General features: G+C 45.3%; 1 protein-coding gene across 2 annotated transcripts; it reads left to right on the plus strand.

The window, feature by feature from the left end:
* Positions 1 to 2,007: 2,007 nt before the first annotated feature.
* On the plus strand, positions 2,008 to 16,714 carry tmtc1 (transmembrane O-mannosyltransferase targeting cadherins 1). Of its 2 annotated transcripts, none has more exons than XM_076167489.1 (19): positions 2,008 to 3,142; positions 4,716 to 4,893; positions 6,679 to 6,752; positions 6,976 to 7,152; positions 7,746 to 7,824; positions 7,930 to 8,033; positions 8,426 to 8,615; positions 9,318 to 9,436; positions 9,718 to 9,885; positions 10,446 to 10,559; positions 10,678 to 10,821; positions 10,937 to 11,045; positions 11,153 to 11,255; positions 11,471 to 11,606; positions 12,443 to 12,587; positions 13,062 to 13,199; positions 14,334 to 14,456; positions 15,066 to 15,143; positions 15,522 to 16,714. In XM_076167489.1, exons 1-19 carry the CDS (start codon positions 2,847 to 2,849, stop codon positions 15,645 to 15,647), a joined length of 2,601 nt encoding a protein of 866 aa, XP_076023604.1. In that variant the 5' UTR covers positions 2,008 to 2,846; the 3' UTR covers positions 15,648 to 16,714. The 2 variants fall into 2 exon arrangements, with proteins under 2 accessions (XP_076023604.1, XP_076023603.1); XM_076167488.1 differs by having other exon boundaries at positions 2,009 to 3,142; positions 9,315 to 9,436.
* The last annotated feature ends 286 nt before the right edge of the window (positions 16,715 to 17,000 follow it).

The raw sequence follows: 17,000 nt of genomic DNA on the forward strand, positions 1-17,000 counted from the left end.
GAACACACCTACCCACACCATAGTCCGAGGGGGAATTATGTATAATCACCACAACACACAGCACAGCCTTTCATACCTGCAGAGTGTCTTGATGTCTGTATCCACTTTCACGTCTCACAGCCAAAGGTTTGGTAAAGTGGGGAAACAAAGCTGTTTACTCCCCTCTCCTCCCCCAGATGATGGCTTGGTGTCTTCAGCTGTGGTTTGCTGGATTTGTGGCCTTGGCCACCCCGCTCGCCGTTGCTGGAGAATCTGTCCCTGGTGTGGCGGATCAAAGCCGTGCTCAGATGGTGAGGAAGGCGTCCCACCCTGTTGTGTCCAGGCTGAAGAGGAACTGGCCCTGGAAAACCTAGAGAGGCCGACACCTGTCCTCTTTAAGTTTGCACATGTGGGTTCATACACTGGCAGGCAAAATGTCTGCTTTTTTTCATCCTTTAAATTTGGATGACCACACTAACTACACTTGTTTTCTCCTCTTACAGCTGAAGCAGAGGAGGACACTGGATGTAAGAAGGTTCACCACTGAAGGAGAGGGAGTCGACTCCATCTTCTGGGTGAGCCAAGCAGGAGAGGTGTGTGTCACCAGGCCTCTGGACCGGGAGGAGAGGAGCATCTACCGTCTGACTGCCAGGACGTACCATGGGAACAACAGGCCGATCGGGGAGGAAGGGACATTCTTTGTGGAAGTGTTGGACATCAACGACAACATAGGGCCGTTCATTCAAAGTAGTAGAGTTTTGGAATAACCTGTGTACTGCCTGGACACACACACTCCTCTGGTTCAGGTTCAGGACAGGAAATCAACCTCTGATCTCATATATACAGACTACATGTGAACAAACACAACGACTGCCTCCCTGTGGTCTTCAGGCCCTGGACTACGAGACGAGAAGACGCTACAGCTTCAATGTGACCGTGCGAGAGATCAACCTGCGATCTCCTCAACTAGGACAGCGCCGTCACCAAAGCCCAGGAATTTAGACGGAGGGACAGGCCCAGCCGTCTAAGTGTCTCTCCTTCAAGGAACCTCAATCCTGGGACAAATGCTGTGATTTCATCTGCACAGGTGAACATCAGAGGCCTGGATGTAGACGAGCCGCCGGTCTTCTCCAAACCTGTCTCCAACTTCAGCGTGCTGGAGATAGAACTTAGGCGTGGTCAACCGACAAAGCAAACAAGAGCATCAGGTAGGAGGCTGTGGCGTACACACACACGCGCACACGCACATACACACACACGCACGCACGCACGCACACACGCACACTCTCACTTGTTTCCAATCTCTCATAGTTGGTGTGGCAATGATGCATCTCCGTCTTTGGGTACTCCATCCGAGACAAGGGCTGTCCCATCAGCATCGACCCCATCACGGGTCAGCTGTTCACCCTGTGTGAGCTGAGCAGGAACAGAGGAAACACTCAGGGTTCAGGTCCGGGCTCAGGAGGGGAGTATGTAACAGTAATGTTTGTAAGCTGAACACGTTGCTCTGTCACCTGGAGGGATTACATGAGACAGATGTGCGATGGTGGTATAGTGGTAAGCATAGCTCCGTTCCAAGCAGTTGACCTGGGTTCAATTCCTGGCCATTGCAGAATCTTTTGGGGGCGGCAACAGCTCAGGACCTGTCCCTGGTTCGAGTCTCCTTCTGGATATGCATATGCCATTATACAGATAACAAACTGACGATATACTGTAACACACAAACACGCACATATACAGTTCATACATTCTATTTACACAGTGACATATTTATCCTCGTCTTACTCTTAAGCGTTACTCTATTTGTAAACGTGAATCCTGTCAGTCTCCCTCACACACACACAGTAATGTAAGTGCAGCCTTGTGTGTTCATTTATGTAAATATTTACTTTAGAGAGAGAAGGATAAAGTAAAGACCAGTACATTTGGCACAGGTACAGGTAATGTAAAGGCATAAATATGGAGCTTCATCAGCGTTCAGCCAATCAGCAGGTGGTCCTGTTGGTGTCTCTGAATATTTATTATTTTACAGTCATTCCCCCTGGCTCACCTACGAAAAGGAAATTCGTCTACAGAAAACAAGGCGGCATTCTTCTGCGCATGCGCTTGGAGGCGGGTTCTCGATGTTGCCTTCGGGTGCACCACATAAAATGGTACATTAGCGCTATTTACTGTTTCCGTACTTAATAACTGTGTATGATGAAACGATTTGACATTTCCCCGTCAAATGAAACATTTTACCGCTCACAGCAAACATATTTGATAGTTTTGAACTTTTTAACTCTGCTGATGGTCGCCTTCACATTTTTTGCTGCGTCTCCCACAGTATACAAACAGCCGAATCAAAACAACTTGATCAATCACATAAATCATGAACACGTTATTATTCCAAGTTTCTGCTTCAATATTATTTTATATTGTTAGAATTGAGAATTTCTAAACTTAAGGGTAATATATCTTGGAGAAAAATAAATGAATCTTCCCTCCACATTTATCAAAAACGGACATTCCCTTTCAAAGACGAAGAAGTACGGATCAATCGGCATATGATCAAATGACATTAAACTATAGCAAGAAACAGAAACATCAAACCAGGAACTCACTATAACTACGTAAAAAAAATAGAATAAATGAATGCAAATCGATAATATCATCGTAAAACAGAAGCATTGAGAAGCCGTTATGCGCCGTGTAACAGTAGACAGAGCTCCGTGATGGTCCTTGAAGGCAGCACAGCACATCAACACCGTGACCGTCCCCTCCGTCCTCACGGCAGACAGAAGCTGCCTGTCAGTCGGGATGGACAGATCCCGGGGTCCTCCTAGACTCACCCCCGGACCGGAGCTGCAGAAGAAACCAGGCCCGACATGACAGCGCCGGCACGGGACAAGAACGACCCCCGGCTGCCGTGGGCGTCCATGCGGGGTGGCTCGCTGTGTGCGGCGGCTCGGTGCGCTGTGCTGGTCGCCCTGTGCGTTCTGTGCTACGGCAACTCTCTGCACGGCGAGCTGGTCCACGACGATGTTTGGGCCATCATCAACAATCCCGATGTCCGGCCCGGCTCCAGCCTCTGGAACGTCTTCACCAACGACTTCTGGGGGAAGAGGATGGCCGACAACACGAGCCACAAGTCCTACAGACCGCTGTGCATCCTCACCTTCAAGTAAGTTCTGCTCGGCTCTCGTTGCTTGTCCAACATTCTATCTGAACCCCGTAACAGCTCACATACATGCACTTTTTAAATCTCGTTATTCAGGTGAAACGCGTCGCTAACGGGTGCAAATAAACGTTAAGTCAATTCTGACGTCATGCCGTTGACGTCCACCTATGGAGCTCTTACAGCTGCAGGGATCCAAACAAACAAATCTGGATCATATCCCTGTACGTGGTTCCGGTGTAGTGTGTAGTAGTGTGTAGTGATGTTGTGGGCCTGTTGTGTGTAGCTGTACAGGATTCATATTCATGTTCTGTGATGAGTGACAGCTGGCTGACTCAAGCATTCCCCAACAGTTTCACCCACAACAAGACTTTTGATGGAATTTCCGATCAAACTAGGGAACGAGGTTTGAGTTGGATGTCGATCATTTGAAACTTGGAGAAAGCAAACACACAAGAGCTTTCTTCCAGCTGTGTGTTGTGGGAGGACGGGTCAGGAGAAACACAACAGAACCTCTATTCTGTTTCAGCGATGACGTAAACAAGGGTAGGTACAGTGGTCCTGGTCCTGATGTGGTCCTGGTTCCAGATGTGGTCCTGGTCCTGATGTAGTCCCGGTGTGTTTGGAAATGCAGGAGCGCTAACAAAACGTTTTGTTTTATTTATCGCCTTTGTTTTTCCAAGTTAAATTGGTTGAGAAAACATTTGACAGCAATGACCAAGAGGTTCAGTGACCTTTCAGTGACCTTTATACCTATAATCTCACTTTCCTGATGCCGGTCCCTTTCTTGGCCCTTATATTGGACATTGGAGGCCTTTTCAAACACACTTCCCTCTAATTTGCTGGGATTTCCTCTCAGGCACTGCTCGGGATCTTCAGTATTCCTCCATGCTGCTACATTCAGGAGCATTGCCGTCGTGCGTCTTTTCACACACACCATGGCACTGCCAGGATAGATGGGGTAGGGACACTCCAGGTGCAAGGCAACCGTTGCAGGTCATCGTCAGAGTCTTTTGATTGGTTCGCTTGTGGACGAGAACCAACACATGTTCAAAATACAGAATAAAGAGAACAACAGCCCAACCGTCTGTCATCGTGCCTATCCAGCCTGTATCTGATACGGGCAGAGCTGCTGGTTGCTAAGCGTTTCAGAAAGGGTCCGTCTACATTTACATCTGTTTTCTAAGGGATTTCCCAGGAGAGGATGGAGGAGAAAGAGAATGAAAGAGGAAGAAAGTGAGGAATGTAATCAGATAAGTGAAGCCACCTGAGAGGTAGGGAGGGGGAGGAGCCAAACAAACACACACACACATTTGGCGCAGAGCTAAGTAGAGCAAAGGAGAGAAGGAGAAACAAGTGAATCCAGTTATGAAGTAAACCAGGGAAAGATTTCAATTAAAAAAAACACAAAAACCCAACACACAACTGCCAGCCGCCCCCACAGGCCTAAAGCGGCCTGTAGGGGGCGAAGCAGGCTCATGAATCTGTGTGTGTGTGTGTGTGTGTGTGTGTGTGTGTGTGTGTGTGTGTGTGTGTGTGTGTGTGTGTGTGTGTGTGTGTGTGTGTGTGTGTGTGTCAGGTTGAACATCCTGCTGGGCGGCATGACTCCGCTGTATTTCCACCTCATCAACGTGTGTTTGCACTGCGCTGTCACCTGCCTGCTCATGCACACGGGGGAACACTGTGTGTTCAGAGACGCACGGTTGGCCTTCATCACGGCACTCCTCTTCTCTGTGCACCCCATCCACACTGAGGCTGTGAGTACTACACACACACACACACACACACACACAAACATGACATCACACGCCTCCCATCAGCAAACGTTTTCTTCCCAGAATGCAAAACCACAAAGTGAATCAAAGTTGGAAGAGCAAGAACTTGTGTAGCTCTTTTATCCAAAGCGCTGTTCAGTGACCTCACATTCACCCGTTCACACACTGATGGCAGAGGCACCGTGCAGGAGCAGTTAGAGGTTCAGTGTCTGGCTCAACAGCACTCCGGCAGACAGATCTCTGAAGGTACTCTTCATTAACGTAGTAGAGGCTAGAAACACGTTCAATCTAAGAACACCAAGTCAGTGATGCACTGCAGTAATTCACCATCATCAAAACCTTCTTCTATGCCATGGTTGAGCGAAGAATCAAACATTTTAAAGAGACGGTGCAGGAGGGCGGAGCGTAAATGGAGTTAACTCAGCGTCTCCTCCAGATTGTCTCAGTCAGACGTTGTAGACAGAAGCTCCCCCTCACGTCCTCGTGCAGCAGCAGAGGCCCAGGCAGGCGTGTGATGTCAGCGCACACAGCTGCTGAAAGGCTCTTATGTAATGTGAGAAAACACACTCCTGAATCTCAAGACATCATCCAGATCAGCATGTGAGGCAAAGAGACGAGCAGAGAGTTGATGCTCCTGTCTTCAACCAGGTAACAGAACTATAGGATTTATTATTTACTAATGTCTTGTAGCTCCCAGAGTTCCGTTGTATGGATAACACTGTAAGTTGCTTGAACTCTTTTTGCAGGAGGTGCTTGCACTGCTCACTGCCAGGCTCACCAGACGGCCTTGAGGTCCTGGAGACGCATCAAACTAAACCTTTTTTCTCTCGTGAGGACGTGTGATCGAAAAGTTTCATGGCCATCATATTGTTTTGTTTGGGTTAGGGTTTGTTTTGTCGGCCATTTTGAACTTGTTTTTTTTTGCTTCTCCTCACACAAAGTCATCAGCAAATGAAGCAAACGGCCTTCAGACCTGCTGTACAAAACCTATCAAGTTGATTTTCTATATTCAAAGGCATTTGCCAAGAAGGAAGTGAGGCTGAAACTTGGAAATGCAACTTCAAAATGTAATAACTGACAACTTTGAATCCAATAAAAACATCTTGATCCTTACTGAAATGTGTTTTCACATGCTCTACAGACCTGTACATCATCTTTCGGTTGAAAAATAACATAAGTATGATAACTAGAGTCATATAAAGGTTGATGGTTTAAATCCCTGCAGTTTTTTTAAATAAAAGCCTAAATCAAATAAAAGTAAAATACCCAAGTTTAGTTGAAGTTTGGGCTCAGTGTCATTACTCGTGCCTCAGGTTCATGGTACACAGAGCAGTCGTCTTGGAATTGGAAGGTTCCTGGTTCAATTCTGAGCTGTGGTTGAAGCTGTATGGTTAAGTGAATGTGAGGTCATGGTAAGCTCTTTGGACGCGGCGCTGTGTGAATACAGAGTTCTGACTTATTAAAGCTGCATCGTCACATAGAAGAAGAGAGACATGATAGACATTTTCAAGATGTGATCAGATGTGGTTTGTCAGGCCGTGTTGCATTCTGGGTGAAGAAGATAACTCATAACTCTGTTCACACTGTTTAGTTAGAAGAAAAGGAAGATTTATTTTTGCATTCAAATGTGGAGTTAGTGATCCTCACACCTGTTCACTTCAGCTGTGGGAAGGAACATAAACATGTTGCGCAATCGTGTGTATTGATAAAAAGAGAAGGTGTGTCTGTGTGTGTGTGTGTCTGTGTGTGTGTATGTATGTGTCTCAGGTCTCTGGTATCGTGGGGAGAGCAGACGTCTTAGCTTGTTTGCTGTTCCTGCTAACATTCCACTCTTATATTAGGTAAGATGACACATACACACACACACACACTGTTACAAAAATATTGTCTTGAGTCAGGATGAGGGTAGGATGAATTCTCTCTCTCTCTCTCTCTCTCTCTCTCTCTCTCTCTCTCTCTCTCTCTCTCTCTCTCTCTCTCTCTCTCTCTCTCTCTCTCTCTCTCTCTCTCTCTCTCTCTCTCTCTCTCTCTCTCTCTCTCTCTCTCTCTCTCTCTCTCTCTCAGGAGCGTAGCTGTGTGTGGCTCCGTAGACTCTCTGCCCTCCACCGTGTCGTTGTCGTCTCTAGTTGTCAGCTTGATGCTGGGCACCTGTGCGATGCTGGTGAAGGAGACGGGGGTCACTGTGTTTGGAGTGTGTGTTCTCTACGACATCCTGGTGCTCTGCCACAAACCTCTCAGCCAGTAAGCATGAAGGACTTTGTTTTGCTTATGTTTACTGTCATATTTCCTTTGGCTCGTGACTCAAATAGTAACTTAAACAATGTATTATTACTTTATACTGTATGTCTCAGTAAACACAAACCAAATGGCATCAACTTACAGACGATGCCTCACTTGACTGATTGGATCTCTGGACTGAAAGCACCACATTTCTCTCACTACCTCCTTGAAACAGTGAACGTATTGTTTAGTGTCTGGATGTATAGATTGTTGTTTTGTGCTTCATCTCTCCCCACACTACAAACACTCAAACAGCAACAAAACACAGGAGAGGAAAACCAATGCAGGATCTATGACTTTGACCCAAACATGTGACATTAAAGTGGATCTATAGAAAATATAGGACTATATTTAAGTATTGGTGTATCTATAATAAACAACATAGATGTGAATATATGTTTTAGATTAAAAAAAAGGGTTTTACAAGGTGGGAGTACGTTAATATGAATGAACACCAACTCCTCCACCTCGTTTGCCTTTTGATCGTTGGCAGGAAAGATTAGAAAAAAAAATCCAAGACCCTGTTCTGACTGATCTTCTGTGTTGTGTGTCAGTCTGTCCGGCTCCAGACTGAGGGACCTCCTCCGCTCATGCAGCCCTTTCATCAAACGGGCTTTCCTTATCTCTGCCTATGTGAGTCTTTTCTTTGGACACTGTAAACTGTATTGTATGTATGTGTGTATTCTGGCTTTGGCTCATTGAAAACCCCCGTCTGTCCCCTCCCTGCCTGGTGATCAGGTGGTGATCATCATGTCATTCCGGTTGTGGCTGATGGGAGGATCCATGCCTCTCTTCTCTGAGCAGGACAACCCGGCTTCCTCCTCCCCTCATCTTCTCACCAGGTCAGTACACACACACACACACACACACACACACACATCATCAAAGCTGAGTTTGGCTGATAAGGATTTCATTCAGATCAGAAGAAAGTAACAGTGTGTGTAACAGCTCATATGATGACATCACATCTGTCCATTCTTTGGCATTTACAGGGACTTTGCTTGTTTTGCTTGAAGATGATTCTGGAGGCTGTAGTTAAACCATATCATGAGAATTTAAACTGCCGATTTTGAGCCGTTTGGCCCTTGTGATCCTTGTGTCCCCCAGCAGACATGGCTCAAGTTGTTTCATCGCTCTACTGTGGTTGATTCCAATAATCTATATCGCTCTCCTGCCCTTTGTCTCTTGTCTTCTCTTTCTGCCCTCTTTCCTTTCCGTCCTCCATCCCGCTCAGGTGTTTGACATACTGTTACCTGTTGTCCTTCAACGCCTGGCTGCTGCTGGCCCCCGTCATGCTGTGTTACGACTGGCAGGTGGGCAGCATTCCTCTGGTGGAGTCACTGGGAGACATTCGCAATCTGGCCACCGTGCTGCTGGCTGTGGTGATGGTGTCGCTCTGTGTGCACTGTGTCTCCTCTCTGCAGGTGAGAATGAGATCAACCTGTGTGTGTGTGTGTGTGTGTGTGTGTGTGTGTGTGAGATGGATCACTTATCCAAATGAAATCTCTTAATGCACTGTCGGTTCATAAAGGAGCTTACATTCAGAGTAAGGTCCTTTATGTCATATAGTAGAGTAATGTCCTCTGTCTGTCTGTCTGTCTCTCTCTCTCTCCGTCTCTGTCTGTCTGTCTGTCTCTCTCTCTCTCTCTCTCCCCGTCTCTGTCTGTCCGTCTGTCTATCTCTCTCTATGTCTGTCTGTCTGTCTTTCACTCACTCTCTGTCTGTCTGTCTGTCTGTCTGTCTGTCTGTCTGTCTGTCTGTCTCTCTCTCTCTCTCTCTCTCTCACTCACTCACTCTCTCGGTCTGTCTCACTCTTTCTCTCTCTCTTTCTCTCTGTCTCTCTGTCTGTCTCTCTCACTCTCTCTCACTCACACCCTCTCTCTGTCTCTCTCACTCATTCTGTCTGTCTGTCTCTCTCACTCTCACTCATTCTCACTCTTTCTTACTCTCTCTCTCCTCGTCTCTCTCTCGGTCTGTCTCACTCTTTCTCACTCTCTTTCTCTCTGTCTGTTTCTCTCTCTCTCTCTGTGTCTGTCTCTCTCTCCCTCACTGTCTCTGTCTGTCTCTCACTCATTCTCACTCCCTCTCTCCCTCTCTCTCTCTCTCTCTCTCTCTCTCTCTAGAAGGAGGAGAGCAGGGAGGTGGTAGTTGGAGTGCTGTTCCTGGTGTTTCCCTTCATTCCTGCCAGCAACCTTTTCTTCAGGGTGGGATTCGTTGTGGCAGAGAGGGTTCTCTACATGCCGAGGTGTGTGTGTGTGTGTGTGTGTGTGTATTTATGTTCTTGTCATAGACCTGTTTCATCAAATAAATGAAAAGGAAAACCAGGAATTGACAAGGAATTTTTAAGAAACCAGTAACATCCCGGAACCTCAAATGTTTTGTGTGAAAGCGTCGTCTACATGATGTCATAACTGACACAAAGAGTCAAATCTCACTCTTTCCTTCTCCTCCTCCACCTTCATCTCTCTTCCCGCATTCTCTCCATCTTCTTCATATCCTCCTTTCTCATTCTTTCTCACCTCGCAGTATGGGATGCTGTATCTTGGTTGTCCACGGTTTGAGCCGGCTGTGTTCCATGTTGGGCCGTTGGGGCACCACTGTCCTCAGTATCTCCATGTTGCTGCTCCTCTTGCTCTTCTCCTGGAGGACGGTCCAGCAGAACCACGTCTGGCTTTCAAGAGAGGCCCTCTTCCGGTGAGTGAGGGAGTGAGGGAGAGAGAGAGAGAGAGAGGGGGTGTGAGTAGCGAGTGAGTGAGTGAGAGGGGGGGTGAAAGTGAGTGAGTGAGAGAGAGAGGGTGTGAGTAGTGAGTGAGTGAGTTAGAGAGAGACAGTGTGATTACTAAGTTAGTGAGTGAGAGAGAGAGGGGGCGGGAGAGAAGGGGGAGAGAGTGAGAGAAAGGGGGATAGAGAGAGGGTGAGAGTGAGAGAGAGAGGGATAGAGAGTGTGATTTGTAAGTGAGTTAGTGAGAGAGAGAGGGGGGAAAGAAAGAGGGAGAGAGTGTGAGAGTGAGTGAGAGAGAGAGAGGCTGAGAGTGAGTGAGTGAGAGAGAGAGGGCGGGGCGGGGGAGAGAGAGAGAGGGTGTGAGTAGTGAGTGAGTGAGGGAGAGAGAAAGAGAGTGTGATTACTAAGTGAGTCGGTGAGAGAGAGGGGGGAGAGAGAGGGGGTGAGTGAGTGAGTGAGATAACAATTCTTTTAAAAATTGGATATAATAGAAAATATAATAATAAATCTCTCTTTCTCTTGTTTTGTTCAGGTCTGGTATCCAGATACTTCCCCAGAACGCCAAAGTCCACTACAACTATGCCAACTTCCTCAAAGACAGTGGGAGGAGCCAGGAGGCCATTCACCATTACATCACCGCTCTCAGGTCCGACCTCACCATGACACAATGCATTATCTATTCTTATTCACACTGAGCAGCATTTCCATAGTCTAATAATTAACCTATTGCATCCATGATCCCATTAAACTGGTTTCCCCCTCAGGTTATACCCCCAACACGCCAGCGCCATGAACAATCTGGGAACTCTAACACGAGACCCTGATGAGGCAGAGCACTATTACAGAAAAGCTCTGGACACCAACCCTCAGCACAACCGAGCTCTCTTTAACCTGGGGAACCTACTAAAGTACCTACACACACACCTGCACACACACACACACACACACACACACACACACACACACACAAGAAAATGGTTGATTCTGATAAGGTTGTTGATGATGGGAGTGCTTTGTATTCAGATCTCAGGGCAAAGAGAACGAGGCTGAGGCTCTGCTGAAGGACTCCATCCGGTTCGGTCCGCATTTTGCCGATGCCTACAGCAGTCTGGCTTCACTCTACGCTGAACAGGTGAGACATGCAGAATGAATACACTCTCTATGTAATGAGTCAAAGTAAGTGCGTGTGTTCGTCTCATGCCTGCACCCTGATTTAATTCAGATTGTATTTTCCCACAGAAGCACTTTGCTGAAGCCAATGCCGTGTATGTGAGAGGCATCGAGAAGTGTCCAGACAGCTCTGACCTACATAATAACTATGGAGTGTTTCTGGTGGACACAGGTGAGTTGACACATGTAACTGAAGCTGTGACAGGCTTGTGAGCAGGGGTGGAGGCAAGTAGGCAGAGAATAAGTAACATGTCATGATTCACAATCCAAATGAAGCAGCAAAGTGGTTGAGATGTCATCAGAGAATGAAGTATTGACTCTTTCCCTCTTTCCTTTCCTTTCTCCTCTCCATCCTCCCTTCTTTCCTCGTCCCCGTGTCTCCATCAGGACAGGGCGAGTTGGCAGCTGCCCATTACCAACGAGCCATTCACCTCAAACCGGCTCACTATGTTGCCATGGTGAACCTGGGTCGCCTACTACGCTCCTCCAATGAGAACAAAGAGGCTGAGTCCTGGTACAAGAGGTGAGATAGAACATAGGATTTAACATTCAGCACCAAATACCGGTTTGATACTTAGAACGACTCCACACGACGATGACAGCAGCACATATTCCACGCTTCCCTAATTGAGAAGATTGGACATTGATACTGTTCTGATCATATGGGGAAGCAGGAATAGAAATCAAGATATGGAAAAATAAAAACGTTCCACTGTATCATGTCATTTTATCTTTCTCACTTTCATACTTCTCTCTCTACTTACTAAAAAATAAAACAATAAATTGATAGCGTACAAGGTTTCAGTGAGTTTGTGTTTTCCATCTTAATAGATAAATGATCAAGGGTGAGATGGAACAAGAGGCAAATCCCTCTAGGATGTTCAATATGCTCTGCTCCTATAGGGTGTGTATATAGGGTGTATATGTAGGGGTCATAGGGTGCTTCCTCTTGCCCTAGTTAGCTGAATCCTGCTTCTCATCATGTTGAGGCAGCTCCTGCTTACTAAGATATTCTGTCACATCAATGAGTTGGATGATGGATGAGGTCTTTATAGGACTTTGATGTTGTCTGACTTTCATGCTGTAATCTGCTCTCTCATCAACAGTGAGCACTCTATTTTTTCATACATCTTACATTTGTGAGTGATCCTGCTTATAGCATATAACAAGCATCTCAAGTGTATTCTTATTTGTGTAAGGTGTTTAACTTTTGTTTTATTTAAACATGTGTAGCTGTATTTATTTAGCAGATGTGTTTTGTGTAGTGCAGGGATTTGAACCTGTGAATAGTTGGACACAAACTCTCTGACCTCCATGGAAAGCCCTCCAGTAACCATGACCTTTGACTTTTTCCTCCAGGGCGCTGCAGGTGACTAGAAAGGTGGATATTCTTTCACCACTTGGGGCTCTGTACTATAACACCAGACGCTATGAAGAGGCCCTGCAGGTGTACAGAGAGGCTGCCGCTCTGCAGCCAGACTGCACAGACCTCTGGCTGGCTCTAGTAAGGAGGACACACACACACACACACACACACACACACACACACTCTCACACTTATATTATGAAACAGGACAGAAACAATAAAACAAACTTACAATGGGTTACAATTTTTCCTTTTCCTATTTCTGTTAACATGTAACTATAGAAGATGTGAAACCTACATTTAGATATTAAATGGAGGACTGATCATGTGTCGTATTAAGGGTTTTAATAAGAATCTCCACTGAAAACAATTCTAAGTAATTTAAGTGCAAACATCCTCTCAGTGACCAAACTGAAAAAGTGAATCTGAAATAAATTTGGAAAGATTCTGTTTCATTTGGCATCAATTAACAAACATGGTGCTGTGTGGCGTTCAAGGCCTTTAAACACCATATTTGACTAAATGTTCTGAACTCTGGTACTTTCCACGTTTGATTTGACCAGATATGGAATAAGCTGTGTTGTTTCATGCTCCCATCCTTTCTCTCTCCAGGCTCAGGTTTTGGAAATGGCCGGTCATTCTGAGGAGGCAGAGAAGATGACCCTGGCCATCATCTCCAGAGAAGACGGCTGCATTGAATGTTATCGTCTGCTGTCTGCAATCTACAGCAAGCGTGGCAACTATACAGAGGTTTGTGTGTCTGTGTGTGTCTTGTGCCCTTCGAGTCTGATTGCACAGTTTTTATGTTGTATGTGCGTGATAAGACCTCAAAAGCAAAATGGCAACGAGCAGTGCAAACGCTGAATAGCATTATGTAGCATTTTATCAGCACCAGACCTTATCGCTAATGTAGCTGCAGCCGCAACCACAACCACAACCACAACCACAGCCACAGCCACAGCCGTATCTAAACCTGGCCGGCATGATTCAATGGATGCTGAGCTTCACTTTTTTGCCCTGGAGCCGACTGAAGACAGTTTTGTAATCCAAATTGTCAGACATTAAAGTAGCGTTAATGCTAAAGTAATGCTAAAGTGTCACCACACAGCGGGACCAAGTTCAACCATCGAGCAGCATCACTTTACCGGGCCCAGGTAAGTTTTGGGCCTTGGACGTGAAGACCCATGTATGTCTACATGTGTGGTAGAACTATGCAAAGCACCTTGGAAGGAGAAGAAGATACTTTATTTGGTCAAATCCCCGTAGGCAAACTCGCCAGCTGCCAATTGTTAATATTCCCCTAAACCTAAGACAAAAACAAACCTTCTTCCACATAAATGTTCTGATCTATAATATCTGAGCTCTGTTCCTCATGCAGTTAATTCACTTTCTTAGGGAAACTCTTTAAAATGTTGTCTTATATCAACTTACAAGTGAGTTTCATTCCTGCTCCATAACTGCCTGATTTAGTTTGTCATGGCCGGGGGACAGATCTGACACATTTGACACATACATTGATAAATATGTTGTGTAATGTGAGCCCTCATGGTTGACAGAGGAGCGGCTGATAGCTGAGGGGCCAAAGGTCGCACGGTGTCCCTTATCTCTCTAATCGTCCTGTTTGGTAGGGAAACGAGGCCAGATGTACGAGAATGAACTAGACATAGAGCTGGAGATACACTTTATATATTTATGAGTTTATTAATCACATATTGTTTTAAGAAGCAAAACTATACCAAAACTGGAAACTTAGGTTAATGTCTGTCAATATGGAACACAAAGTTGTCTTTACCAGGCTGCACAAACATGCATTATCACACACACACACACACACACACACACACACAATAATGTAATGGCACATCTCTTTGTCTCTTTTTCCAGGCTCTGGATGCTCTGGACAGAGCTCTGCATCAGAATCCCAATGATGTGATGGTGAGAGCAGAGCTTTATTTCTCCAAAGGAAACCAGCTCAGAGAGATGAACCAGCTGGACCGGGCCTTTGAGGTACTGCTGTCTGTTTGCTCTCTCTCTCCGTCTGAGACGCTTCACTGTTTCCTCTTCTCTGCTGCTCTTCTCTCTAGTTAGTTCTTTAACCCTGGTATTCCATCCACCTCCTACTTCCCTGTTTGACACACTCTATATGTAAATGTAACATAAATAGGGCTGAGGTGCTTTGAACACAGGTTTCCAGTTTATTGTGCCTGTGGCTGGAACACTTCATGGGCTGTGTTTCTCTCTGAGATTCATTTCTGGATACGTTATCAACAAATCAAATAAACAACAGACGGCTCGCTTTGAGCTTTGTGCTCTGCCGGTGTGTGGAAGGCAGCAATGACCAAGTCCAAGTCTAATTACTGTGGAACCTCTAAAATAGAGTCTTTGATTGAAAACGGGTGTAACTCCTGCACCCTTTGATCGATTTCAAAGGCAAATAGCCTCAAATTGAACCCCCTGAGACCAAGAAGTAGGTAAAGATATTGAAAAATACGTAAAAATCCCAAAATGAGTCATGCATATTTCTTTGACTCCATCATGACATCATTTTTTAGACTTCTGACATTCTTTCTGGTGGCGACCCAGAGATTTACTGCAGATTGTGTTTCTTCCCACCAGAGTTACGAGCACGCTGTCGAGCTCAAACCTGATCAGCCCCAGGCCTGGATGAACATGGGAGGGATCCAACACATCAAGGTAGCAAACAACAAGGATTTGTACATCCAAAGTGCAACACCATGTGTTCAGTTATAGTTTCACACCGTATCCACTGTGTCACACACACTGTCTGTTAGACCCCAGTGTTTCTCTGTTATGCATGAAAAGAAGAAGTAATAAGTCTGCTTCTACCTAAAAAAGACTCAGAGATCATAATCTGCATTTTGGGCAGATCTTTTCCACTTGTTCTTGTTTTAAGAGATGATACATTTTCACGTAATAAAATAAATAATTTTTTTTTTTTTTTTATTAAGAACTTTTTTATTTAATTTTGAATTTTTATTAAGAGAGGATATCACTTCTCCACTACTGTCAGTGTTATTTTAAACATTATTTATTGTGCGTGTGCGTGTGCAGGGACACTACGCTGCAGCGAGGGTGTACTACCAGAGAGCTTTACTTCTAAGTCCAGGCTCCAAACTTCTGAAGGAAAACCTTGCCAAGTTGGACCGGCTGGAGAGGAGACCGACAGAGGAAGCATAGATCCTTAAAGCCACTCAACTGTCTGAGAGCCCAGGAGAAGGGGGAAGCAGACAGCATGAAGGGATCTGAGACTGAGAGACCGATGGTACAGAGACTGACGCTTCTCTCCTAAGCGCTTTATAATGACTTCACATTCACACATGCATACATGTGCCATGCCATTCCAGGATCTTGCTCAACAACGCTTCGACAGGCTCTGTAATAGGAGCCTGGAAGTGAACAGGTAACCTTCCAATCCCTAGACAACCACTTTACCATCCTGAGTCGTGCTGCCCCTTGTGCCCCCCACCCTCCGCCACCCCCCCTGCCTGTGGACGCCTGGCAGAGACATTCTTTCCATGTTTTACTTATAATTTTGTTTAAGGTTCACCTAGGAAGGGGATTGATACCATGTTTAGTTTGATATCACTCTCCAGGGCTTACATAGATGACAGCTCAACCATGCCTTGAGCTCAGTGTCTCAAACTGGGCAAAATAGAAGATTCATGCCTTGCCCAAGTACAATAAACTCTTCAAAATTCTGGCTTTGTTTGCACGTTAATCTTGTCGTTTGTGTTGAAAATTGTTCATAATGAGATGAATTTGAATGAATAATGCACCAAGAGTATGAAGAGAATTGTAAATATGATCCCTGTTTGAGCTCTGTTGTTATTTTGGAGCCACTTCCTGTGAAAAGTACAGCTGAGAAATCTGCTAAGATACTGTATTTTACCTTCATTATTTTATGGTTGATTTTAAGAATTTACAGTGAACTTCTTAGTCTCTCAGCCTGTGGCCTAACTGTACTGGAGAGTGTTTATGTCCCAGTGAGTGAAAACACACGGGTTTGAACTCCTGGTGTGTTTTCAGTTCCAGACCAAAGACAGCTTCTGTAGTCGACACACTGACTTACCACAGGAGTGTGTCATCGTTTCAATCACTCCCCAAATGTATGCACCACTTTCCCCAGTTATACCTAACTTTATTAACCCTTTAAATCATTTAGTTTAACTCCTTTGTTGTCTGACTGTCTTGCATAATTGTATTTTTTGGTGTATGTATATAATAAAATATTTTTATTAAATAAGGTTTGAATGTATTGTTATGATCTCCACACACACATACACACACATTTATCCCACACCAATGTTTATATGTTAAGTCCTGCTGTCAACTGTCATTTTGAAATTATGTTCTTTACCCATTTTTCACATTTTCAGTCTTCTGATGTGTAAATACCAGGGGTGTGTTAATGCACATATACACACACACACACACACACACACACACAGGCAGATCTCCTTCCATTCACCAACATTTCACAACCACAGTCCCGATAAAGACACAAAACTTCACCAAACGTTTCCCCCTGAC

Source organism: Genypterus blacodes, unplaced genomic scaffold (assembly GCF_046128005.1).
Source record: "Genypterus blacodes isolate CSIRO-AG114 ecotype Tasmania unplaced genomic scaffold, CSIRO-AGI_Gbla_v1 ptg000158l_1, whole genome shotgun sequence".
Lineage (NCBI taxonomy): Eukaryota > Metazoa > Chordata > Actinopteri > Ophidiiformes > Ophidiidae > Genypterus > Genypterus blacodes.